Source organism: Macrobrachium rosenbergii, chromosome 31 (assembly GCF_040412425.1).
Source record: "Macrobrachium rosenbergii isolate ZJJX-2024 chromosome 31, ASM4041242v1, whole genome shotgun sequence".
In the NCBI taxonomy this organism is placed as follows: domain Eukaryota; kingdom Metazoa; phylum Arthropoda; class Malacostraca; order Decapoda; family Palaemonidae; genus Macrobrachium; species Macrobrachium rosenbergii.
Genome location: NC_089771.1, coordinates 6,269,463 through 6,297,107, shown reverse-complemented (window position 1 = coordinate 6,297,107; position 27,645 = coordinate 6,269,463). Strand labels below are relative to the sequence as shown.

At 42.1% G+C, this 27,645-nt stretch overlaps 1 protein-coding gene across 11 annotated transcripts in view; it reads right to left on the bottom strand.

Annotated features, from left to right (window-relative positions):
• The window catches only part of LOC136855334 (zinc finger protein 665-like), a 64,699-nt gene that overhangs the window by 19,709 nt on the left and 17,345 nt on the right, over positions 1 to 27,645 (bottom strand). For 8 of the 11 annotated variants that reach the window (XM_067132241.1, XM_067132248.1, XM_067132250.1 and 5 more), the window contains exons 2-3: positions 1,284 to 3,168; positions 910 to 1,038 (exon numbers count right to left, since the gene is read on the bottom strand). In XM_067132241.1, coding sequence (XP_066988342.1) covers positions 974 to 1,038; positions 1,284 to 2,604 — 1,386 coding nt within the window. In that variant the 5' untranslated portion in view covers positions 2,605 to 3,168 and the 3' untranslated portion in view covers positions 910 to 973. Of the gene's footprint in view, positions 1 to 909; positions 1,039 to 1,283; positions 3,169 to 17,616; positions 17,720 to 27,645 lie in introns of those variants that run through there. The other 3 variants (XM_067132244.1, XM_067132243.1, XM_067132242.1) reach the window with 3 other exon arrangements.

The following is a 27,645-nucleotide window of genomic DNA, read 5'->3' as shown; positions in this document are numbered from 1 at the left end:
GAAGCTCTTTCCTGCTCGGTACAGACAAATCGTTCGGCGGATAATATTAATCCTCCTGAGAAGGGATCCATCCACCACCCAAAACCTGTTTTGGATCCTCTATTGAGGGGATCTGTCAATTAAGGGTTAAGCTCATTGCCTTGGCGACAATAAAACCAGTCTGACACATCACTTGCCAATAAAAGTCGTTAGGTTTGCGTATGTCAATATGAACCACTATATCGCAGTACTGAATGTATAAACTCATGAGCAAAACAAGGAGTTGTATTTGCATATATTACAACACATTATAATCATATATCAGCAATATCAACAGTATACTAAAATGTAAACACAGTCAAACAGCAGGCAGAGAGGAGAAGAGCACACATCCTTCCTCGCCAACGGCCAGAAGAAAAGTGGGTGTAAAGTATACCAACTGGGTGGGCGAGACTCCCACCTGTAGTCAGTAGTTAACTACATACTCCATCACCTTGTTTAAAGTTAAACGGCCATTTTCAGCCGGCGCTGAAAGTAATTCCTATTGTAAAGGACCGACGGTTTGTATATTATGTAGGAACAAACCTGCAATTGAAACTAAAAAAGTCCCTATATTAAAAAAACCTGCAATTTTAACTGAAAAAAGTCCCCACATCAAAAACCTTTCAGTGTTTACAGAAAAAAGTCCCTTTCTACATAAAAAAAATGGAATTTTGACATAAAAAAAAGCCCCTTTCTACATAAAAAAAAAATGGAATTTTGACATAAAAAAGTCCCTTTCTACATAAAAAATATCAGCAATTTTAACAGAAAAAAGTTCCTGTCTACATAACGAAAAACCTGCAGTTTTAACAGAAACGTTTCCCTTTCTACATGAAGATAAACCTGCAATTTTAACCCTCAATGAATCCACAGGCCTACCCAAAATACCTGGCCGCTCTCCATGATGTGGCCGATGTACTCCTCACAAGTGTAGACCCTCCGACTTATGAAGTTACTGCAGGACTTCTTCGTCTGAAGGCTTCCCTTGCTGCCCAGTAAGGACACTCCGCTCCACAGCTGAAAAATTAATTAAATGAATTAAATATTAGAATGAATTATTAGCATTAAATATTAGAAATTCTAAGTAAAGGACGAGGAACAAATTACAATTAAAATCAAAGGCTAAGTCACTTTGAACGAGCAAATCCCTGAATGTTTTCGTTAAAACTGTAAGTAGCATTGTAAGTAAGTAATGTAAACCTTCAGATGTGACATCTGTTAGAACAAATTCCCACAATCAGTGCATCTGAAGGGCTTCTCACCCGTGTGAGTCAAGAAATGTCGGTTCAGGCTCTTCCTCCAGGCAAAAGTTTCCCCACACTCTTCGCAGGCAAATGGTTTCTCCTGCGTGGGGATCGCAATGTGATCCTGGAGACTTGATTTATGGGATAACGACATCCCACGGTCCTTGCACACAAAGGCCCTCTCACCCTTGTGGACCACCATGTGGCGCTCTAGATGCGGTTTCTGGGAGAAGGACTTCCCACAGTCGTTGCACACGAAGGGCCTCTCCCCTGTGTGGATCAAAATGTGGGTCTTGAGAAATGCTTTCTGGGAGAACGACTTCCCACAGTCGTTGCACACGAAGGGCCTCTCCCCAGTGTGGGTCGCCATGTGGGTCTTGAGATTCGATTTGTGGGAAAATGACTTCCCACAGTCCTTGCAGGCGAAGGCCCTCTCCCCTGTGTGGATTGCCATGTGGGTCTTCAGATTCGATTTCTGGGAGAACGACTTCCCGCAGTCCGTGCATACAAAGGGCCTCTCCCTTGTGTGGATCGCCATGTGGCGCTCGAGAAACGATTTCCGGGAGAACGACTTCCCACAGTCACTGCACAAGAAGGGCCTCTCCCCCGTGTGGATTGCCGTGTGGGTCTTGAGATGCGATTTATAGGAGAACGACTTCCCGCAGTCCTTGCACGCGAAGGGCTTCTCCCCCGTGTGGACCACCGTGTGGGTCTTCAGATTCGATTTCTGGGAGAACGACTTCCCACAGTCCTTGCACACAAAGGGCTTCTCCCTCGTGTGGATCCTCGTGTGGCGCTCGAGAAACGGTTTCCGGGAGAACGACTTCCCACAGACACTGCACACGAAGGGCCTCTCCCCCGTGTGGATTGCCACGTGGTGCCTGAGGTACGATTTCTGGGAGAACGACTTCCCACAGTCATTGCACACGAAGGGCCTCTCCCCTGTGTGGATGACCACGTGGCGCTCTAGATACGATTTATGGGAGAACGACTTCCCACATTCATTACACACGAAGGGCCTCTCCCCAGAGTGAGTTGCCACGTGGTCCTTGAGATTCGATTTCTGGGAGAATGACTTCCCACAGTCATTGCACACAAAGGACCTCTCCCCCGTGTGGTTCCTCACGTGTCTCTTGAGATATGACTTCCTGGAGAACGACTTCCCGCAGTCGTCACAAGTGCATGGCCCCTCTCCACTGTGGGTCTCGATGTGTTCCCTGAGGCTGGACTTCTGGGAGAATGCCTTTCCACGCTCGCCACAGGCATCTGGCCTCTTCTCGGTACGGCTCCAGAAATGTCGTTTCGAGTGGGTCTCTCCATGGAAAAGGCTTCCCCACATCCCTTTTCGACTTCCTTTCTGACTGGTGGCAAACCGTCTTCATCTCCGATCGCTGACGTAAAATCCTCGGAGCCACGTCTCACGCTGCCATCAGACTCACAGAACACCTCCACTTCCGTCTTCATTTCCGTCTTAATTTCCATTAATGGGTCCAAAGATAGAGAGGTACAGCTGGCTGGGGCATCACTGCCCACTACATCTATGTTTTCGTGCTTGACGTGAGACATCACCGATGGATCCTCAGTCTCGCTTTTCAAAGGATATTCCAAGATGCTCATTTTAGCTTTTGGTCCTTTGACGTTGCTTGTTTATTTAAGGAAACTCCAATTTTTTTCACTTTCTTCTATTAGTTATTCACTGCTTCTATCACTTTTATTTATTTATCTTATTTCCTCCAATTTCTCCTGTCAACGATCCACAGATCTGATATCTACAATTTTATATTTCCGTTTTTAGGAACTTATCCAACAACTCACAGGAGCTTGCACTTAAATTCATTGCTGGACCCATGCACTTCCAAAGCCTGGATGCCACAGAATGACTTCTTGTTCGAGGGCAGGGAGTCTGAAATACGAGAAGGTAAAAGATTATTAGAAAACCTAACATGAAACTGAAGCTTTAAATTTATCGTCCATAACAAACCCATCAATCATACCAAGCCCATATCGCAGTCATGATTTCCACAGACAGCTGATGAAGAGTTAGAGGAATTTATTTCTGGTGATAGAAATTCATTTCTCGCTATAATGTGGTTCGGATTCCACAATAAGCTGTAGGTCCCATTGCTAAGTAACCAATTGGTTCTTAGCCACGTAAAATAAGTCTAATCCTTCGGGCCAGCCCTAGGAGAGCTGTTAATCAGCTCAGTGGTCTGGTAAAACTAAGGTATACTTAACTTATTTTTCCACAGACACTGATTCCCAAGTCTTCCCGACGAACAGCCGTCCAAACATAAGTGTCTGTGAACCAACAGTTCACTGGAATTACTTCACTCATTCTATCATGTGTCTCACAAGATTCCCCACTCTGACATAATCTTGCTCTTGAAAAACCTGTGTTCCTGAAGCAATCACTGAATTAATGTCACACCACTCATATCTGACCAGACCTTAGTCTCGTCACCAGTCTCGGACTCGCTGGCAAGGCGGAAGATGATGTATGGGGAATGGAATAGAATGGAATACAAAATCTAGGCCAAAGGTTGAGAGCTGGGATCTACGAGGTCATTCAGCACTGAAAGGGAAACTGAGAGGAATGGAAAGGTTTGAAAGGCATAACGAGGGAGTTTCACAATTGTACTATGAAACAATTGTTAGGAGAGAGTTGAGTATAGAAAGGGAATATGAACAGAGGTTCAGTACAAGGAGAAAATGGGTTGCAGCTGGGGGCTGAATGGGTGCTGCGAAATCCCTTAAGGAAAGCCTATACAGGCAGTTCCCCGATTTACGACAGGGGTTCCATTTTTACGCTGCGTCAGAAATTGAAAATCATCATAAGACGAAAAATTGTCGAAAATCGATGACAAAAATCCTAAGAAAACCTTACATTTAATGCTTTGGATGTATTGAAAATGATGTAAACTGCATTTTTATTGAGTTTTTCAATAAAAAAACATCCAAAATTTGATTATTCTGCCATTTTGGAGCCACATTTCTTCTGTCGGATCGGCGTACGACGCGTCGTAACCCTGGAACACGCGTTATAAACCGGGAAATAATTTCTGATGAATATATTTGAAAAGTGTCATAACCTCGGAACATTGTAAGCCGGACCCGTCGTAAACTGGGAACTGCCTGTACAGTGGACCCCCACCTGTTCGCAGTTCCAGATTTGCGCTTCACCTATAGGCAGATTTCTCTGTGGAACATATATATACATTATTCGCGGAAAATTCGCCTATTCGCGATATTTTTCAGAGAGAAATTTCACAAATGACTGCACTTTTCATATCAGTTTCGTGACTAAATGCACTTTTTGTGATAAAACTATTACAATACTCAGGTTTAAACAATTTTAGATTGTTTTTTGGTGTTCTGAACTATCAAATTAGGCAGTTATAAGTGTTTTTAGAGGGGTTGTAAGTATTCGCGAATTTTAGCTATTTGTAGGGGGCAGTGGTACGCATACCCCACGAATACTGGGGGTTGACTGCAGTGCACAGTGTGAGGTGCACTGAGGGCACTTCTTCCCTGGGGCGGGGAGGTGAGGGGGAATGGACGAAAGGAGAAATGTTCATTGACGTCATCATCTTGGACTTCTACCTCTTCCTCCAGTTAAGCCAAAAAGAACATGTGCTATACACAGATTACAGAGAGCGCACAACTGACTTCACCTTACAGAACAAACAAGACGAGGACTCGCGTTAATGGATGACAATGAGCATAAAAAGTGTTATGGCTATTGTGTTAAAAATTGCAAATTTTAAAGAACTCCAAATTTGTATTTTCCCTAACACACAAACCTGAAGGTCTTTACATAGGATTCTGCTTGCGAACGTGAGCTGGAACAGCCATTTACTTTCGAACAAAGTTGTTAGTACAAACGGTAGGGGGAAGCCCCGCCCACTCGTCGGTCTGTACTCCACTTTGCCTTTCGGCCTAGGTACAGGCAGTCCCCAGTTATCGGCAGACTCGGTTGTCAGCGATCAGGTTTTGTGGCAGTTTTCAAAAGTATTCATAAAAAATATGGTTTCTTTTATGGCGTGATGTCCGGTTAAGATTCCACACTGGTGCTTATGGCGCTGACAACCGGTTATCGGCACCATAAGAGACCCCCTTGGCAGTGGACAGGAACTCATTTCTGAGCGTACTGTAACTGCACTTGACCGGAGAATAACTGCACTTGACCGGAGAACGACCAGCCCGCTGCCTGGGTCAATCGCACGTGCACGGCGGAGGAATACCAAACAGCCCACAGCCTCAGAAAGCATGTTTTTATCAATCTGCGTGTGCCTTTCACTGAGACAGGTAGCGCTGCTGCTACTGTCACCATAACGAGTTTTGCGATTTCCTCACGGGTCCCAAACGCCAGAATCCTGCATCCGATGGAGGTGCTAGTAAGAAAAGGAGGTCTATGTCAATAGAGTTGAAATATGGCATTTTTAAGCGTTCTGAAAAAGGCGACTTTTTCTAGTTTGTTTGGACCTGAGCACCAATTGTCATCAGGCCGAGGGTTTACCCGTAGTTCATCGAATCTGGCATTAAAAATTTGTAGAACCACTGTGCAGACCACAGTAAAGGATTAGGCAGAAGAAATTCCACCTTTTTATAAAAGTTATTACAGATTAGGGTAAAATATCTGGCCGTGACGCGATAGCATGTCCGCCAATGGCACATGATCTGCCACCAAAAATTGTATTCGCGGGGGATGTGTACCGCACCCCCTGAGAATAGCTAAAACCCGCGAATACTTAAAACCCCTCTAAAAACACTTAGAACTGCCTATTTTGATAATTCAAACAAGAAAAACCCTCTAAAAATGCTTATACCTGAGTGATTCAACAGTTTTATCACAAAAAGTGCATTTAGTCATCAAAATATGAAAATACAGTAATTAGTGAATATTTCTCAGTGAAAAATGCTGCAAATGGGCGAATTTTCCGCGAATAATGGGTAGATACGTTCCACAGACAAATCCGCTGAATACGTGAGTCCGCGAATGTTAGAACGCCAATACGGGGGTTTACAGTACAAAGACTTCACACGGTTCTACATTATTAATTTGGCAGTTAATTATAACACATTTTGTTAATAAAACTTCAATCTTTTGCAAGCTTTCTTAAAGTTTCATTTTCTTGTGGTTTGGCCAATTAAATATCAAATGAAAATGTGCAAATTTAGGTAGCGATCGGTGTGTCCTGGGCGTATTTTGCCCTACCGAATTTTATAAGTTTTCATGCCTGTGTATGTAAAATTTATATGAAAAATGTATTACAGGGTATTTTTATTTTTGTATATAAATATGATACAAAGGCAATACGTGATGTCCATTTGCGTAATCAAGAAAAATAGAGGTTGCTCAGTTGCACTGGTCTTATGAATACGCATTGCAGTCATACTAGCATGTCTGCCGCCGCCTGACGCTCTTCCAAAAAATGCATTTGCAAAGACTTCAGATGGTCATATATTATTAACTGGCAGTTAATTATAATAAATTTTGTTAATAAAACTTCAATCTTTTCCAAGGTTTCTTAAAGTTTCATTTTCTTGTGGTTTGACCAAATAAATGTCGAATGAAAATGTGCATGACACACATTCCAAAAAATGCATTTACAGTACAGTACTGTACACAGGTTTCATATGCTTACTACATTTTATTTCAATTGGCAGTTACAGTAACTAATTTTTTTAATGAAACTTCAGTCTTTTGAAAGGTTTCTTAAAGTTTCATTTTCCTGCTGTTTGACCCAATTAAATATTGAGTGAAAAGATGCAAATTTAGCAATCGATATGTTATGGGCAATATTTTACTCTATTAAAGATTATATTTACGTCACAGTCTTTTCAATGTACAGTCTACTACAGTACATTACTGTACATACTGGATGCAGATTAGGGAGACACCATGTAGCCTAATTTTTTATAACAAATGCCTGGCCTCGGTTAAGCCAATGCTTTTCTTTCAGGTGAGACGAACACTGAAATCGGCCATGCCCTTGGACTTAGCAGAACTACTGTTCAGTCTATGGTCCAGGATAAGGAACGTGTTTTACAACACATGAAAGGTGGTGCTGCTACTAGTCTAGTCAAGCAACATAACCCCAACCTCGTGGAGATGGAGAAGTTATTGATGGTCTGGCTCGAGGACCAAAACCAACGAAACGTTCCAGAGAGCCTTGGTATTATTCAGGAGAAGGCTAGGCAGTAGTGAAGGAGAAAGAGGAAGGTAGTGGAATTGAACCATTTGTACCCAGCAGAGGCTGGTTTAATCGTTTCAGGGTTCGTGCAAGTTTGCACAACCTTAAGTTGCAGGGCGAGGCTGCTAGTGCAGACGAGGAAGCAGCACAAGGATTTCCTAGTTGTCTCGCTGAAATCATCAGGGATGGAGGCTATACGGCTGGCCAAGTTTTCAATCTGGACAAGACGGGCTTATTTTGGAAATGTACGCCTAGTCGTGCGTGACGTATCCAAGAAGGCAGCACTAGACCATAAAGTCAGTAAGGAGAAACTGACTTTACTTCTTGGGAGCAATGCCACTGATGACTTCAAGCTGAAACCCTTGTTAGCATATCTGGCTGAAAATCCAAGGGCACTTGAGGGAATTTCCAAGCCTCGGCTCCCTGTCATTTGGAAGGCTAACGCGAAAGCCTGGGTCACAGTTGCTATCTTCGAGGAATGGTCTAATGATCACTTCATGCCAGCAGTTAGGAAGTATTTGGAGGAGAATGGTCTGGAATTTGAGGTCCTGCTGGCGTTGTAGAATGCCCTGGTCACCCTATTAATTTGGGTGAGATTTATCCTGAAGTGAAGGTAGTCCTACCTTACACCAAACACTACATCGCTTCTACAGCCGATAGACCAGGGAGTCATTGCTAGCCTCAAGGCTTACTACACCAGGAGGACATTTCGCCATGTCCTCAGGGCCACCGAAAATAGCAGTGACAAGTTGGATGTCAAGTGAGCCTGGAAGGGCTACAGTATTTTAGATGTTGTAGGAAACATTGAATCTTCTTGGAACGACGTCAAGAAATCCAATTTGAATGTGGCCTGGAAGAAGCTGCGTCCAAATTTCGTGATGGACTTTACAGGCTTTGAGAAGGGAGAGAGTCTTGATGCTGTGAGAAGGACATTGTTCACTATAGCAAGAAGCTTAATTTGGAGGCGGAAGCTGAGGATGTGAACGAGCTGCTGGAATCCCATGGGGAGGATTTGTCAGCAGAGGACCTCACTGGGCTGGAAAAGCAGATGATCGAGGAGGAGGAAGAGGAAGAGGCACCAGCCCCAAAGCCCAGGGCATAAAGTGTTACGGGCTTGTCGCAAGCTTTGGCCCACTTTGAGCAAGGGCTGGTAATGATCGAGGCACAGGACCCTAATGTGGAAAAGTTAAGTTTACCTTAGTTTTACCAGACCACTGAGCTGATTAACAGCTCTCCTAGGGCTGGCCCGAAGGATTAGACTTATTCTACATGGCTAAGAACCAATTATTGGTTCTTAGCAACGGAACTACAGCTATTGTGGAATCTGAACACATTATAGCGAAAATGAATTTCTATAACCAGAAATAAATTCCTCTATCTCTTCATCAGCCGGGACCAGGGAATTGAACTCCAGCCCATCGAGTGACAGTCCGCAGCTCTACCGACTCACCCAACGAAGAGCTTCCTAATGTGGAAAGGTTCACGAAGTTTCAAAGAGTAGTTCAGGATGCTCTAACCTTTTACAAGGAGACTGTAAGGGAGAAGCATCTAATCTAAACTAAAGATTTTTGGCTTCAAGAAACAGTCCCCAGCACCACCTGCAACTCTTAACCCAGGTAAGGAATTCTTCATTTGTTTTTATCACTGTACAGTATGTACATATACAGCCAGTACATGGTTATCGGCAGCCTCAGTTATCGGCAATCCGGTTTTATGGCACTTGTCTAGCGATGACGATAACTGGATTTTCGACACCGATTCCCGGTTATTGGCGCCGATCTCCGGTTATCGGCACTGATCCTCGGTTACTGGCGGCACTGACCCCTGGTTATCGGTGCCAATAACCGGATACCGGCACCAACAACCCAGGATCGGTGCTATTATCGGTGATTTTCGGTTGTCTGCGATTTTCGGTTATCATCATGCTGTCGGGAGCGGAACCCCACCGATGATTGGGGACTGCCTGTAGTATTTTATGTAAAATGTTTTATAAACTGTAATAAATTTTCTACAGTATGTAGTACATTACAAATCACCCAATCCTTTTTATAATTTTTATTATTGCATAAGAAAAGTCCTATCCTGATTCCACTGCACCTGACCGAGTACAATTATCCCCACTAACCTCTCCCGGTCAGGAATTATTCTTTTTATTTGTTTTATTGTACAGCACAGTACATATGTACTAATATATATTTATGTAGTACTGCACAGTACTGATGCATAACCTAATTTTTTTCATTATCATTCCAGGATTAAGCCACCACCTTCCAAGTACAAGTGATGAACCTCCACTAGTAGTAGGCCCACTAGCCTCTCCAGGTCGATCTTGTACAGAAGTCTTTTATTTGTACAGTAAACCCCAATATTCGGCGTTCTCATGGTTCGCGGACTCACACATTCAAGGTTTCTCTGTGGAACATATCTAGCCATCGTTTGCGGAAAATTAAGCCCATTCAAAACAAATGTATTTTTCACTGAGAAATATTCACTAATTACTGTATTTTCATATAATTTTCATGAATAAATAAATGCACTTTTGTGATAAAACTATTAAAATACTCAGGTATAAGCATTTTTACTGGGTTTTTCTTGGTTTAAACTTAAAATAAAATGGGCAGTTCTAAGTGTTTTTAGAGGGGTTTTAAGCATTCATGGTTTGACCTATTTCTATGTGCATTGGGGGCGCCCCCGCGAATCTGGGGTTCACTGTATTTGTTTTACTGTATGGTACATACATGATTGTCATTCAGGACTGAGCCTCATGTTTATGGATGACCCAGATTCCCTTGAAGAATCCTTTGAAGGTTTCCAGACTTGAGTCAACTAAACTCTCTTCAGCTTCAACAGGTACAGTACGGTATTAATACAGTACGAATTCTTCACTTTTTGTTTTGTTTAAATGGTTTTATAAATTGTTATAAATTTTAGGAAAAACAAGTACAGGCAGTCTCCAGTTTACGACGTTCCGAGGTTACGACACTTTTCAGATATATTCATTAGAAATTATTTCCCAGTTAACGACGCAGGTTCCAGGGTTACGACGTGTCGTGCAATAATGAAAAAAACGGAAGAAATATGGCTCCAAAACAGCAGAATAATCAGAATTTGGAGGTATTTTTGATGAAAAACTCAGTAAACATGCAGTTTACATCATTTTCAATACACCCAGAGCATTAAAAGTAAGGTTTTCTTACGATTTTTGACGATTTTTCAGTTTACAACGATTTTCGGCTTTACGACGCTTTTATGAAGAACGGAACTTTCTGTCAGAAACCGGGGTTGCCTGTATACTACAGTAGTACTGTACTGTAATGTACAGGTTGTATCATTATTCCTGATCCAGAAGTTCTCCCTCCTCCCAGGACCAACCTACCGTCTCCTGCTGCATCAGATACAGTGATCCCATCCTCAAACCCCAACTCGCCAGACTTTGTACCCTCTCAATGTCCACCAGGTAAGGGATTCCTCATTTTTATTTACAGTAATTTATTTTTAGGTGTACAGTCCTACATACACATTTTTTAAATTGTGTTATACAAGACTTACAGTACTGTACTGTACTGTATTTATTACAGTTCGTTTACAGGTACATTACAGTCCTGTATGCATGTACAGTATGTACAGTACTACTACTGTACTACTAGTATATTACAGTGAACCCCTTCGCGGGGGTGTGGGACGAATAGGTCAAATCCGCAAATGCTTAAAACCCCTCTAGAAACACTTAGAACTGCCCATTTTGATAGCTCAAACCTTTATTCATGAAAATTATATGAAAATACAGTAATTAGTGAATATTTCTCAGTGAAAAATACCGTGAACGGGCGAATTTTCCGCGAACGATGGCTAGATATGTTCCACAGAGAAACCCGCGAATGCGTGAGTCCGCGAACCATGAGTCCGCGAATACGGGGGGTTTACTGTACTGCTGGACTTAAAGCACCGTATCGTTTTTATCTTATCATTCCAGACTCCCAGCCAGATTCGTGTACATTACTGTATTGCTCAGTACTAAATTTAATATTTTCATCACAGACTAATACAGTATATTCCGACTTCACATTCACAGCAACATTAAGTAACACCCTGTACATACCAGAAAAGTCGGATTACTGTCCTACTATACAGAAACAACAAGGAACGAGGGTATGTACGTCTTGTAGAAGACACCCACAGGATTTATGGTTAGGCTTTCATCATTGTACGATACAGTATACAGAATTGTACTATAAAGGACTACTGAAGTAAATCCTATGTATAAAATCACTTTTTTAAAGTAAATTGTATTTTTCCTAACTATACAAACCGTCGGTCCTTTACACTAGGAATTACTTTCAGCGTAGCTGGAAACGGCCGTTGAACTTTCGAACAAGGTGGTTAGGCAGTTAACTGCCGTCCGGGAGGCGGGGGTACCGCCTGCCCTGATGGAAACATTCCAATTTGCCTTTCGGCCCAGGTACAGATTGAGGGGTGGCATGAGGTGGGCATGAAATGTAATGTAAAGGACCTCGGGTTTGTATAGTTGGGAAAAGTACAATTTACTTTGAAAAATTGTGATTTGTTCCGAAACAATATACAAACCGTCAGTCCTTTACATTAGGAAGACTTACTGGTTGGAGGTCACTACACCTTGCCTTCCCTTCCTGGTCGATAGAGTGAGGAAGGGAAAACTGCCTCTGACAAAATGATCTGGTTGTAAGAAACGCATGATCAATTGTCAGACTTCTGGGTCCCTTTGCAAGAAAGAGGAATCGTCAGTTCATGCAAAGTAGGCTAGGAAGAACTTGGAGTCGGTGACATTAAGGCAATCACAAGCATTGGGCTTGTCTTATTGTCATGGTCTCCTTCCACCCCTGCAAGGGGAAGGAGTGGGGCTGCGTCTATAAACCTGAACGGAAATAGAACGAAAGCTCTAGACGAATGCTTACCTGCATCAACTGCCAGATCCAGCATGTAACGGCATGTCCGCTCCTTGCCTGTGGGAAGAGAGCCAAGATGGGGAGAAAGAACAGAGGCCAGTCACTCCACATTCATTCTTCCAATCACAACCGTACATCTTAGGCGAGACGCAACCTGTCCTGTTAGAGGAGCTGGATAAGCTACACAACTTGTTGAGCAGCCACCACAGGACCCAAGGAAAATGCCCAAGGACTTGTGTGCAACATCCCGGAGGTAGAAGAAGTGAAGGTAGTCTGTTGGGACCACACACCTGCCTTCAATACCTGAAGAACCAACACGTTCTTCCGGAATGTGAGGGATGGACCAATGTTGCGGACTTCATGAGCTCTCGGATGAAGTGTACCGGTGTCATCTTCTCCTGCAGCAGAATATGCTCTCCTTATCGTCTCACGAAGCCGGAAAGAGATCGTGTTCTTGGACACTTCTTTCTTGGTCGTGCCAGTACTGACGAAGAGTCGTCAACACTCAGGCCAGAGACGTCGAGTGCTCTTCAGATAGCGCTGCAGCACTCTAACAGGACACAGCAGCATCTCATCTGGTTCATTACCTACAAAGTCCTCTAGGGAGGGGATCGTGAAAGACTCGAACCGAGCGTCAGGGACCGAAGGATTCTGAGTCTTCGCCACAAAATCTGGGACGAAACCGAGCATAACTGATCCCCATCCCGAGTGTTTAACATCAAAGGAAAGTCTTGAAGGTCAGATCCCTGTCTGACAACTCTTGTAAAGGCTTGTACGGTGCATGAGTCAGGCTCCTTAGAACGAGAGTCACATCCCACGCAGGGGGCCTGAGATCCTTGGGTGGGCAGGACCTTTCAAAGCTTCTCATCAGTAGGGAAATCTCGAAAGAAGACTAGGCCAAGTGCAGCGCAGTAGCCTCTTACAGCTGAAACGGAGAGAAGCTTCTCTCAGCGAAGGAAGATGAGGAAGTCTGTGACCTGCTGAACAGTGGCTCTGACCGGAGAGATACCCTGTCCATGACACCAACCACAGAAGACGGACCACTTTCCCTGGTATACCGCTGCAGAGAATCATCTGAGGTACCCGGCAATCTCTGTTGCTGCACGGCGCGAAAAGCCTCTCGCTTGCAGGAGATGGTGAATAACCTCCAGCCATGAAGACACAGGGACTGCACTGCCTGGTGGTACCGCTCTACGTGGGGTTGACACAGCAGGTTGGGCCAAGGGGGAATCTCTCTCAGTGCCTCGGAAAGGAGGGCTAGCAGGTCGGGATACCAAATGGCCCATGGCCATTTGGGTGCCACCAGAATCATTCTAAGATTCGGAGTGATCATCGCTTGGCTGATCACTCTGCGAATCAGACAGAGTGGAGGACAGGCGTGACATCGGTGTTGTCCCACGGGTGCTGGAACGCGTCCTCCGCAGCAACCCATGGGTCCGCCACACTGAACAGAAGACCTGGAGTTTTCTGTTGTGCCGGGTGGCAAACAGATTGATGACTGGACGCCCCCACAGGTCGAACAACCTTTCCGTGACTTCTGGAGTGAAGGGACCATTCATTTCCGATCACCTGATTCTGGCGGCTGAGCTTGTCTGCCACGACATTCCTCTTGCCTGAACTGTACCTGGCTGACAGCTCTGCCGGTTCAGCCAGGGCCCACTCTTGCACCTGCATCGTCAACTGGTGGAGAGGGAAGGATACTAGACCCCCTGCTTGTTGACGTCTGCCACTGCCGTGGTATTGTCGCTCATCGGTACCATGGAGTGTCCCATCACTCAATCCCAGAACTCTTGGAGAGCCAGGAAGGCTGCCTTGAGTTCCAGGATGTTGATGTGAAGGTGCTTGTCGCCTCGGTGCCACGTTCCCGGCCAGCAACTCCTCCAGGTGTGCCCCATCCCTCGGTCAATGCGTCTGAGATGCTCCTATCAAGAGGTTCCTGTTGTCCATCCACCAGTGAAGGTCCTCTCTCACCTCCTCGGAAAGAGGGATGAGAAAGGACTGGGGGCCTCATGACTGGGACCAATACTCCTTTAGTCTCCACTGTAGAGACTGCAGGTGAAGACGCCCATGAGGTAACAGTCTCTCCAGCGACAACAGGTAACGATGACAACTTGCCATTGCCGACCTGGCTGTTCCTGTCGAGACAGGAACAGTTGTGCTGCCTTCCTGAACCTGCTGATACGAGAGTCTGAGGGAAAGACTTTCACTGCTACCGTGGTCTATCAGCATTCCCAGGTACTTTATCCTGCTTGGGGTGAGATCTGACTTCTCAAAGCTGAGGTTTACCATGTTCCCGAGATCACCTGGCAAAGCTCGAGAGCCGATCCCCTGTCCTGCAGCTCAGCAGGACCAGGCAGTCATTGAGATATCTCAGTAGACGATTTGGACATGCAAATGGGCCTTCAAGCTGGCACAAGAGAGAAGACTCTGAACACTTGGGGAGCGGTCGAGCCCGAAGCAGAGTGCCCTGAATTGGAAGATCGTCCCCCCGAGGATAAAGCCGAGGTACTTGCGAGAGGACTGATGAATGGGTATTCGGAAATATGCATCCTTGAAGTCCACCATAAGCATGAAGTTGTTCTCCCTGATGGAAGTGAGCATGGATCGCACCATGGAGATATATGGCACCAATGAAGTCACCATCATTGAGGGGCCAGGCAGGGATAACCGGGCCAGGAAACCAGGAGGCAGCGGCATGGAATGGAGTGTGGCAGGAGCGGCCAACACCTGGGTGCCCAGGTGCGAGGCCACTGTCACAGGTAGCTTGCCGAATGATGTCATGGTGACAGTTGTGGTGGTGGATCTGGTGGCTGCGTGGGTTGTCACCAGAGTGCCTGACAGGTGGGATACCAGGCCCTCCAGTGACGGAATGCCAGGAAGACCAGGTGCAGCCAGGCAGAGGTGAGGTCAGATACCTGGCTACCAAGAGATGCTTCCACTGCCAGGCCTGAGGAAAATGGAAGCCCCTACTAGCGCCGAGGGAAAAAATTTGCCCCCGGAACGAGGAGAGGCCCCAGAGAGGGTGTCCTGAACGTCCGCTCCCCCGCGGCCTTCCACACCCGACGGAACGAATGAGGAAGGGGAGGGGGAGTCCTCACCTGAGGGAGAGGCAGCAAGAAGGGAAGCTTGCTGGGAGGGAGAAACTATCCCGACGGGTCAGCCACCAAAGAGTCGTCGGGGCGTATAACCCTCGGACGACGCCATGGCTTCCTCGGTATCGCCTCCTCCTCAAACTCTCGCCCACTGCTCAGCCGACCAGGAACAACACTTGGCACAAGGAGAAGGGCATGAACACATGTCCTCTGCAGGTGGGGCAGAGGGCGTGGGTCCATATCCACGCTGGAGCGAAAAGTGTTACATTTCTTTCCTCCCACCCCAGGACACGCACACGCTGGGGAGGGAGGGAGGCTTGAGGTTTATCCACATTCTCGTGATAATGAAGAAGAAAACAAGATCCCACTGGGAAAACAGCTCAAAGGCAGTCAGGGCTGAGAGCCAAAGAAAACTTGTCTGCAGCGCATGACGGCGAAAGCAAATTGGAATGTTTACATCCAGGCAGGCAGTACCCTCACCTCCCGGATGGTAGTTAAGTGCCCAACCACCTTGTTCGAAAGATCAACGGCCTTTTCCAGTCTACGCTGAAAGTGATTCCTAATGTAAAGGACCAATGGTTTGTATATCGTGTTGGAAGGGACAAAAGATTACGCTTTAGTATAACTGAGAACAGTTTCATGGAAAACTGCACTGGAAATAAGCCTCATTTAAAATCCATTTTTGTTTTATTCTTTAGGTTGTTTTTAAGCATTTAGATTCAGTAATGGTTATGCCTACATCATTATTCGTAATTTTCTTTTCAGTCGCTAAAAATATCCTGGCAAGAATGCGGTGTAGTTATGCGTACATTCTGCTTAGTCCGAATGTTACATTTGGAAGGCTGGAGGGGACCACCTGCAAGTCAGGGGCATGGTATCCTATGGTAAGTTAGGTTAGATACATCCCTTTATGGAGTACCTTGATTTCCTTTCAGGCAAAAGGACCTACAACAAGAGGCTGAAGGTGCACAAATACCCTGAAGGCTAACCAAAAATCAAGTCTGACACCGTCGATGCAATCATCTTACGTTATGCATGGGGTGGGGGTGGGGAGGGAGGCAATTATGAAAATCACGACCTAAAATCATAAACCTATTAATCGAGCACCATTATTACAGTCAACACTTACAGGCCATAGCCTGCCCTATAACCACCAAGCCTAACCTACCCTATAACTCTGAACCTAACCTAGCCTAAGGCTCGAAACTGAGAAGAAAATTGATCGAAATTAAATCTATTGAGTTAAAAAAAAAACCATTTAGAAGCTGCAATACTAGGGAGACTGACTCCTAGCCTAACAGAGCCTGGTTAGGCTTACATCATAGAAATAACGGCACTTCTAAGTAATAGCTCGGACGACTGCATGGAACGGTTCCGCAAATACTTGAGCCATGTGTTCAAGAAAGGATTGGCTAAGGAAATCTATTATAAAGAACCACACTAACATAATGTACCCTAACCTAACCTAACCTAGTAGGCCGTGTTATTTAGCCAGCCAGGGGCTCCACCCACGAACCTCAGAAAGGAAACCACTTTTTACCAAAAGTGCCCCTATAACATTGCATACAGCATTCCAGGATGGCCAGCATACAAAAATATAATAAATTTGAGGTTAATTAGAGGTTAATTACAGTCGACCGAAAATAACGGCAAATTCTCGATAAGCAGCCAAAATATATAAAAAAAATCAATTTTAGAGGAAATAACCAATATAACCAATCCAAAAAGCAAATGCTACAGTTAGGAAGCGGTTTAAAAAGAGGAAATACGGTTTAAATAACTTAAAATAAAGGTTCAAATCGGTTAAATAAGGTTTAAATAACTACAGATAACGAAGACGTACGACCATTTGACCTAATTCAACCATATTTAACTCAAAACACGCAACCGACCTAATTCTTAACTCAAGAAATCCGCTTCAATCACTGACTTAACCTTCTGCATCATCTAAGTCACGTAAATAACGTAAATAACGGAATTAATTAACGTAAATAACGTAAATAACGGAGTTGACGCTTTCAATAAAGGCGCCGTGAGGCCGACAGCGCCTCACTTTGCCTAAACGAATTCAACCATATTTAACTTAATCCTTGAATTTAACCGAATTTTTAACTCGCAAAATTAACATCGGTCATTCATTGACCTCGGTTGACCTTCAGTTCGATCGTCCAGCCGGTATTTCCGGTCGAAATTGATTGATTTGTGATGTTTCTTTGACGACACCGATAGACGACACAGGTATTTGTTTACATGTCACTCGGCCATTTTCCACCCAAGGTGATTAGGTCCTTTATTTGAGTCATTTTGAGTCATAGACACGTTTTTAACATCTTTGATTTATAAAAAGGCGTAAATTTAATTATATTATATAATTTTCATGTAAAGTTTAGTTTTTATGCTTATAAAATGTAATTAATGAAGGGTTTTTTGGCGAATTATTTATTTTCTACCGTAGCTAAAATGTTACGAGGAGTGAAAAAGTGCATCGCGAATGTAGTAGCTTATTTTACTTATTTACGGGTTAATAATTAGGTATTTTAACATGTTGAATTGATAAAAATGTAATAAATACAATTATATAATATATTTTTGTTGTAAATAGAGTTATTTTAGTGGAAAAATATAATCTATAAGGCATTCTATGGGTGACTTATCGGTCTCTTATTTAGGTAATCTTGGGTTAAAAACTACGTCTTTTGACATGTTACATTAATAGAAATATAATGAACGTAATTTTTATGTGTTATTTATAAGAAGCAGAAACGTAATGGTCTCTATGAGCTTCTTAGTCACTTAGATCCTTTTGACTGAGATTGAAATGTATTTCCAACAACTCTTCTCTGATGTTGCATCTTCTATCAACAAAGCGAATGCACAGAGTCATCAATTCATTCCTGTGAGATGAAACTGCATCTGCCATAACTGAAAAGAATTTGGCTTCTCTTACCTCTTCTTCAACAATTTCATTCTGGATTATGTGTTTCCCAGTCACTTCAGTCATTTCATTTTGTACTCTTGGAGAGATGTAGGTGGCAATCAACATTTTGGGCTATTCCAGGCGTTGTTTGAAGATGGTATCGTGATTAGTAATGACACACAGAAGTGCAAGGAAGTTGCCAGGATTCCCAATGTCTGACATTTCAATATCACCCCATAATCCAGTGCACTGACTTCCACAGTAAAGTACTGTCTCTGCAACAGATTTCAGAATGTGTTAGTTTTCTGCAATGTTTGCTGATCTCTGCTCGTTTACTGTTACTATAATGGTTGATCCAGGATTCTCAAGGGATGATATAAAATTCTGAGCGTCTAACGGTTTAGAGACATGTTTCCCAAGAACCTCAGATTTATGGTGCCACTTAGTAAAAGGTGAGTTTACAAGGGCGCCCATGTTACGTCTGCCAGCTGACTGCTTTGCAAACAGGGGCACAGGTTATGCAGAAAAGCACCATCAATCTACTAAAATCTACAAATGTGGTGGCCTATATCATATTCCTATTATCACTCTTGCATCTCCTACTGTTAAAGAATGATGTTAATGTTTAATAACAAAATTTATAAAGGAAGACTTGCAAGAAAATAAAAGATTGTTATTTATTACTATATATATATATATATATATATATATATATATATATATATATATATATATATATATATACACACACACACACACACACACACACACACACAATTTGATTTTTATTGTCAATATCGGAAATAGACTTAGACGAGGAAGTTACGTTTCATATTTCCTGTCCTTTCAGCTACGTATAATCACGCGCAGCTCGAGACGAGTCAGTGACGTCAAACGGAACCTACAACTACACACGGTCACATATTACTGCAATGCATTTCTAGCCACAGGGAACTATTGCATTATTTTATAGTTCAATTAGCTCATTATTAAGGAGTTATAATATGATAAATGATATTTCCCTTTTACAGAAGAAAATATATTGTCATATAGCCTACTGTAAATGAAATACGACCAGGATAAAATAATATATTGCTTGAGTAAGAATAAGAAGAAGAAGAAGAAGAGAGAGAGAGAGAGAGAGAGAGAGAGAGAGAGAGAGAGAGAGAGAGAGAGAGAGAGAGAATTCCGTCGTGAGTTTTACTTAACCTAATAAAGACCTAGGCCTATATAAATATATAATTTTATATATGCCTACTGAAAATCATGAAGGGTTTTGGCCATAATATTAGGCCTACTTACTATAGTTAACTCACTTTAGCTAGATATATCTGCCTGAAGGGCCCCCCTAAAATGACTCCGATAATTGACTAAAAAAAAAAAAAAAAGCTTTCTTAGCAGCCAAGTCCAGGGAGGTTTTAAGAGCTCTTCAGGAGCTGGAATCTAACAAGTAATGTACTATTAACCCAATGAATTGACAAAAGTACAGAGAGAGAGAGGGAGAGAGAGAGAGAGAGAGAGAGAGAGAGAGAGAGAGAGAGAGAGAGAGAGAGAGAGAGAGAGAGAGAGAGAGAGAATCTTGTCATAAAATTTCCTGAAAAAATCTAGGCCATAAATAGCAGCAAAGAGTTAACAAACAATATGAGAGAGTTGGATAATAGGCTTAAGCAAAATCACTTTTGAAAATTAAATCAATCATCAAAAAAGTGTTGCATAGATATAGGCTTATAAAATAAAATAATTATACAAAAAGAAGGCATTTAAAGATCTGAATTGTGCATGCCTTATAAACAGATTAATCAAAACTTTGTATTCAAAGTCAGCCGATAATAAAGCAAGCCATTTTCATTTGAGAAATATTGAATTGGGTCTCTCTCTCTCTCTCTCTCTCTCTCTCTCTCTCTCTCTCTCTCTCTCTCTCTCTCTCTCTCTCTTACATAATTCCAAAATTAGTAAGCAACTGAAATACTCTTCTATTGATATTTATCTGGAGTTATATCCTTAGTAAACATTTGTTGAGTGTGCACAACAGTCTCTTTCAATTTGTGTGCATTTTTAGGGATGATAATCTAAAAGTATATGTCTATAATTTTCTCCAACATCACCAGCGACAAAATGAATGGAGTTCCATTCTTCACGTTGAAATCATCTTTTCCTTTGCGAGATTAAAAGTCTTGCCAAATGAAATGCCTTTTTTATGGTGACCATGATTATCGCAACCAAACACAGCCATACCGCCATCTTTGTTCTCTTATCAGCCGATTGAAATGTTAAAAGATCGGCGATTTAAAACAGTATGAGTCAATGAACCTTCTTGCCAATTACTCAGAAAAGTAGGTCTAGGCATACGGGAATTAATTAATTTCATTTAGAAGAAATAAATAGCAGCTACATTAAGATTAACCCGAGAATGCTTGGATGAAAGCAAGCCTTTTGTCTTAATGCATTCGTCAGCTCGGTCTCCCACAGCTTTCCAACGTGTGCGGATGAAACTGGATGACTAAATTGCAGTCGTTTGATTTCTTATGATTGCTTTTTGACATGAGATACCTGCAAATTTATTTAAAAGTAATAATGAATGGAAAAGAAGAAGAAAGAACATGGCATAAAAGAATAACGGGAATAATCAACAGAGCAGATTAATTTTGTCGATTTAAGTATTCAGTCATGACGACGCATCCGAGATACTGCTGAAAGTAGACCTATTATTACTGGGCCTCAGGGGTCAAAATCAGAAGGTTTAGTAGTTTCATACCAATTACTTTATTGATCAAAGGACAAAATTAGTTGAATTGCGCTTGCTTTTAAAGAATAATCACAGGCCTCGTGCATATCTATCGGCCCCATATGAAAATGGGTTAAACGAAGAAGAAGAAGAAGAAGTAGGTGACGTACGACGACGCCCCAGTACTGTACGATACGTTGGGTCAACGTCAGCTCGAGCAGAAAAAGCCAAATTCCAAATGTTTCTTAGGCCGTCAGGATTGAAAAGTAAATAATCTGGCACCTTCATATGGCAATATTTCCATAATGGACAATGAATAAAGAAACTACGCCAATTCTTCTTTTGACTACACACACACACACACACACACACACACACACACACACACACACACACATATTGTTTATATATATATATATATATATATATATATATATATATATATATATATATATATATATATATATATATATATATATATATATATCAACAAGCAGGAGTCCAGAGAATACGACAGTCAACAGAACAGTTGCATTTTATTGTAAAAACGTCATCGGCCCGTAAAATTGAAAAATACATATTGATTCTTAATTGAGAATAAAAGCTAAATTAAAAACAGCAGTTGCGTTCTTTAAAATTACAAAATCAAAGTAAAAATAAAGCAAAAGAAATTTTTTGAAGGCTACTTGATCAAAAGAAAGGAAAAGACGAAGTGAGACCACAAGCTCACGCATGCCCAGAGAACTTTTAGGCCAAGTGCAGAGGACAAGACACGTTGGAGTTTAGAAGAGGCAGGACGTTTAATAAACAATGACCAAGGGGTCGTTAAGTAAGCATAATTGGTAGTTCCAATTATGAAAAAATGTTTTTATCAATATTAATCTTGCATTTAACGGCATGATTTCTAAAACTAGAAAATTCGGGGTTAGTAATTCGTGAGCCAGTTTGGGGTCAACCATCTGTAATAACGGACCTGCAACATTCTCTTTGATGAGCCAAAGTAACTACCAAGACATCTTGGGCATTCAAATTTGGGACTCCATAAAGGTCTGTAGCTTGTCCTTATAATTAAAAAGCCAAATCTTTAGTGGATTCATAGAATTAGATTCAGTTTTAGAAATCCAAACTCTTTTTCGATGATTTGTTTAACTTTGAATCTTAGGAAGTCAGAAAAGAAAATCTTGTTAACTACGTTATAAAAAAGTCTTTCTGGATAGAATTTTTGGTGAAATATTCAGTAAAAATTCAATTTCGGAGTGGAAATTTACCCAGGTAGATGTATGTATAACGAAGAGCTCTAAAAACTAGGTAATTTGGGGTCTCCATTGGGCCCAACAAGAAATGGTACAGATTGATTACTTTTAAGAATTTAAAAGTCCACCTGATAGGCAGCTAGATAGTAACCAAATGTACCTTGGATAGATAACTGCTAATATTTCTTTGCTCTTATATATCATATACCATTGTTTTAATACTTAGAGCCAGATCCATAGAAGGAATTTGTCATGCATGATGTGCAATTGTTAGTCATAGTCCATACAAATCGGCGTCGGTGACCCTGGTAGTTGTGACGCCAGATAACCCTCAGCAATCAATCAATCATAGTCCATACTGTTTTGTTTACTTAGAAAACTGTCGGGAGACAGTTAGGTAGCGTGGTCGAGACTGTATCGAATCGAGAAAATGTATTTTTTCGAAGTGGAAATATCCTATTTCATGGGGTCGGTAGAAAGGACCATAAACTCACATAAATCTCCCCGCCTGCCATAACAAGTCGCCAACCGCAACTTCAAGAACACACAAGTACTAACGAGGCGCTAAGAGAAGCCGCATTTGGCCGTGCCTTCGAAATTCACAGGACCTCCGAGGGGAAGGCCTGTAAACCTATGGTTAGTATAAGGCGTGAGAGGAAACCCCTCACCCCTGGCCTTCAAGGGAGGGTCCAGAGAAACAAGCCACTCCCACAGGTTAGGCCTACTGTAGATGTTTTAGCCAATCAAATGCCATCAATGCCAGGTACCTAAGGACGTCCTACAAGGAACAATTACCCAGTGACCAACGGAATTCCTTAAAACACACCTCCAAGAGTTGGAATGAAACAAGTGGAGGAGGTTCCTCAGGAAAAGAGTACCTGCCCAGAATATGACGTCATGGTTGACGCAAGGGAAATAGCGAATATAAGGAGAGACACGTGGAAAAGTCGGAAATAGAGTCTAAGCACTGTCGAAATAGAGGCTAAGCAGAGTCGAAATAGAGGAAAGAAGTGAGAGAGAGAGTTCCGAAGTGAGGGGAGAATAAGTGTTAGTGCGTGATTGACTCTCAGAACATTGTATGGTCCCCTTTAATCAAGTTCGTTAATGTCTCTCGATCAAATATTCAAAGTCTCGAACCGGTAGAAACTACAGGGTGGAAACTGTAAGACGATTAAGCGCAAAATAAACAAGAAACGGGAACAATTAATCATTTCCCCTAACCTTGAGTCTTTGGAATTCGGTAACTGTTTTAAAGAATCACTTGTTCCTACTTACAACTCCCACATCGCCCTGCCCTGGCACGTTACCTTAGATGTCATGCCCTTGTAAAGAGGAAAGACTTGGGAGCAAAGTTATATTTATACATATATATATATATATATATATATATATATATATATATATATATATATATATATATATATATATATATACTCGTATGTTTCATCTCTGGTTTCTCAAAGCAACAGATGAAAATGGTCCTTTCACTAACTCCTGCTGCTTTTGGCAGTCACAGGATTCATCAGTCTTGAGATGTCAATTAATGGTGCGCCTTTTTTCTTTTTTTTTTTTTTGTAAATATTTAAAATCATTGGAGACGATATCCTTGGCCTGGGTGCTTGAACGTGCTTTTAAGGGACTCTCCATTGTCCTATATGGTTGCCACATATACGACGAGAGTGTAATCTGGGACAGTTCTGTATAGAAGTACTTTCAAAATCCTGTAAATTTATATACCATGAACTTTGTAAATTTGACATCACTGTATTAATCTACTTTAGCTCGATAGGTGGTGAAGATGTCTGTAATTTACAACCTTAAAATAGTCGTTTGGATGTTTACAATATCAGCAGAATCGCCTCGTTTCGCTTGGAGAGAGACAGAGACTGAGAGAGACAGTCGAGACAGACAGATAGACTGTGATTCAAGGCTTAATGGTGTCATGTCCCTCTTAAAATGGGTCATGACCCTCGACCATTGGTAATTGAGTAGAGGTGTTGATGAGAACACGAGAGAGAGAGAGAGAGAGAGAGAGAGAGAGAGAGAGAGAGAGAGAGAGAGAGAGAGAGAGAGAGTAGAATTTTGGGAATGTACCACCGGCAATCTGGAGAACTTCTAAAACCAGCCAAAAACCACTAACCCGCCAAATTGGTTTTACCCGCCAGATTAGTGCCAAATTTGGTGGGAAACCGCCAAATCTGGGAACCAGTGCCAGACATTGCATGCTGCCCTGTGCCCTGTTGCCCAAAAAGGAAGGAAGGTTAGAGGTTGGTGGGTATCCATGTTAACTCTTTCCTTGGCTTATGAAGCACAAGAGCACTCCTCGGCATCTCGGGATCATAAGTATCGGTATTCACAGCAACGCTTCTCCGAAAGTCAGTAAGTAACAGGGAAAGTGAGGTACGATATTTCGGCTCTTATCTTCTGCAAGCCGCCGCCCTTCCGCTTAGTGTTATCATAGTGGGTCAGTTGCTGTGTTTACTTATTCTCCTTCTTGATATTGAATTATCAACAAGCTTCTTTTCAGACGTTTCATGTCACTGCCTATGTGATAGAGAGAGAGGGAGAGAAGTATACCACCTAAAGTAGAGTATTTTCAAGGTCATGGGATGACAGCTGAGAGCGATTTCAACCAGTTGTGCATCTTCTTCTTCTTCTTTGCGGTAGAAGATAACAGTTGGACGAAGAACACGATTTAAGTTGATTTGAGAGTTTTCAGAAGGCTGTGAGGGGACACGAATTAGGCTGATGACGCCATGCAAGCACAGGCAGAGGGGAGAAATGTCTCTCTCTCTCTCTCTCTCTCTCTCTCTCTCTCTCTCTCTCTCTCTCTCTCTCTCTCTTCCTCTTGATTAAATGGCTTTCAACTTTTTACTTCCTCTCAATTTTTCACACAGGGGATGACTTTGCATTGTCACAAGAATGCTAAAGTGATCCTGAGATGAAATATTTCTTCTCGCAATTTTCTCTCAAATGGTTGAGATCCGGGATCTTTCAAGATTTTTTTACATTGATATTTCAGAAGAGAGAGAGAGAGAGAGAGAGAGAGAGAGAGAGAGAGAGAGAGAGAGAGAGAGAGAGAGAGAGAGAGAGAGAGAGAGAGAGTTTCACAAGCAATGAATGAAAGAACATGAACACGAAGATTGCCAAAATATCATCAGTGACTGAGGACTGAGTTGCTGTATTCGACAGAGATTCCTTCTGAAGGCGACGAATCTCTCACTGAATCCTTCTGTCTGGCTGCGCTCACGAAAAAGATTAACCAAACTTTCACTTATTCCATTTTTCTTTGTAGTGCTTCATTTATTCCCTTATTCATTTTACATTGCTCTTATTAACTTTTATACACACACACATACATGTATACATTTAAGTGAGTGTGTAGACAGAAAGTTAAAACTCAAAACCTAACTCAGTTTCATGTTTCAGGTGAGATGACAGCGGCAGCGATCAAATCTTTGTTTCCGTCTTTTGTTTTCGAGAAATAGTTAGAAAATGCGGGGTTATTTTTTACCGTGTCACAGTGAATGAAAAGATGAGTTTCATTCTGACCTTTCCAAAATAAACAGAGCAAAATTCTTTCCGTCCCCTGACCTCCAGAGATGTTTGGAAAATGACGTCACTGTCGCTGCTTGGACCGGAGTGTTTAGTCTTTATTATCAGAAATGTCCTCAATGTATGAGGAGAGAGCCCGAATGCCTCCCTCCTCCTCCTGAGAGATTTCCTCCCACTCTCTTTCTCTCTCTCTCTCTGTGCTTCTTCTTTCATACATACATACAACAAATATACATACATACATACATATATGCTTTTTTATTTAAACAAGAAAAGTTTGAAATTTGCAGGAAGCCTCAAAGGATCTGGTGCCGGAAGGAACGAAGCCAGTTTAGAGAGAGAGAGAGAGAGAGAGAGAGAGAGAGAGAGAGAGAGAGAGAGAGACTCTGAAGTACAAAGCAAATCTGTTGGAGTGCAACATAGCGAGGGGCGGGGGCGGGGGAAGCTTCCACATAGATGACGTCATCGCTGGTCGCATGAATCTCTGTCCTAGTTCAGAGCGATAACGATTTGTCCTGGAGAGAATTTTGCTGCCTCTCTTTCCAAGATTACATACATACATACATACGTACATACATACATACACACAAAGCAGACTTGTTATTCTTGTGAATATGCACATATCCCTGATGTTTTTGCAAATAGAATCTTTTGTGAAAGTGTCAATAAATGCGTCAATCATGGCAGGAACAGATCTTGAGATTAGCCAGTCATCGACAAACAGCTTATCTATAAGTACAGAGAGTGGGAGATCTTTCAGCTGACGGAGAAATATGCAAAAGAGAACAGGGAACCAGAGAGAGAAGAGAGAGAGAGAGAGAGAGAGAGAGAGAGAGAGAGAGAGAGAGCCGTGAAATTAGAACTGGCAAGTGACATTTCAACCCTTTATTTTAACCTGATTTAAAATCTTACAACCAATTGAAATTCTGTTTTCAGTTCCATTTCGTGAAAGTGTAAGTCTCTTTCTTTTCTTTCTTCTCTCTCTCTCTCTCTCTCAGTTCTTCATTGGAAGGGTGGGTAGAGCTTTCGGCTAGCACGCTGTTGGCCCAGCGTTCGACTCCCCCGACCGGCCAACGAAGAATTAGAGGAATTTATTTCTGGTGATAGAAATTCACTTCTCGTCATAATGTGGTTCGCATTCCTCAATAAGCTGCCAGGTCCTGGTGTTAGGTAACCAGTTGGTTCTTAGCCACGTAAAATAAGTCTAATCCTTCAGAGCCAGCCCTCTCTAGAAAAGCTGTTAATCAGCTCAGTGGTCTGGTTAAATTAGTATACTTGACTCTCTCTCTCTCTCTCTCTCTCTCTCTCTCTCTCTCTCTCGCCAGGAAGCACAAACATTTTGTTGTAATAGACTTTTCCACTTTCTCTTTTTCACTGTGATTCAAGATGAGTAATTCTGGTGGAAGATTAGCATAAAAAAATCTAACCTTATTTGAGTGTTTATATTTTTACCCTCTCTTCAAAGAGATTCCCATGATCTTTATGTTAGAAATCAACGCTACTATCAGTCATTGTTTGTTTGTTTAGTATATATATATATATATATATATATATATATATATATATATATATATATATATATATATATATATATATATATATATATATATATGTATGTATATATATATGGTGATACCAATTGTATAGGTATTGTCAAAATAGACAGCCATATTCTCAATAAAATATCTAAGATTTTCAATGTTTTTCTGTTTTCATTATTGT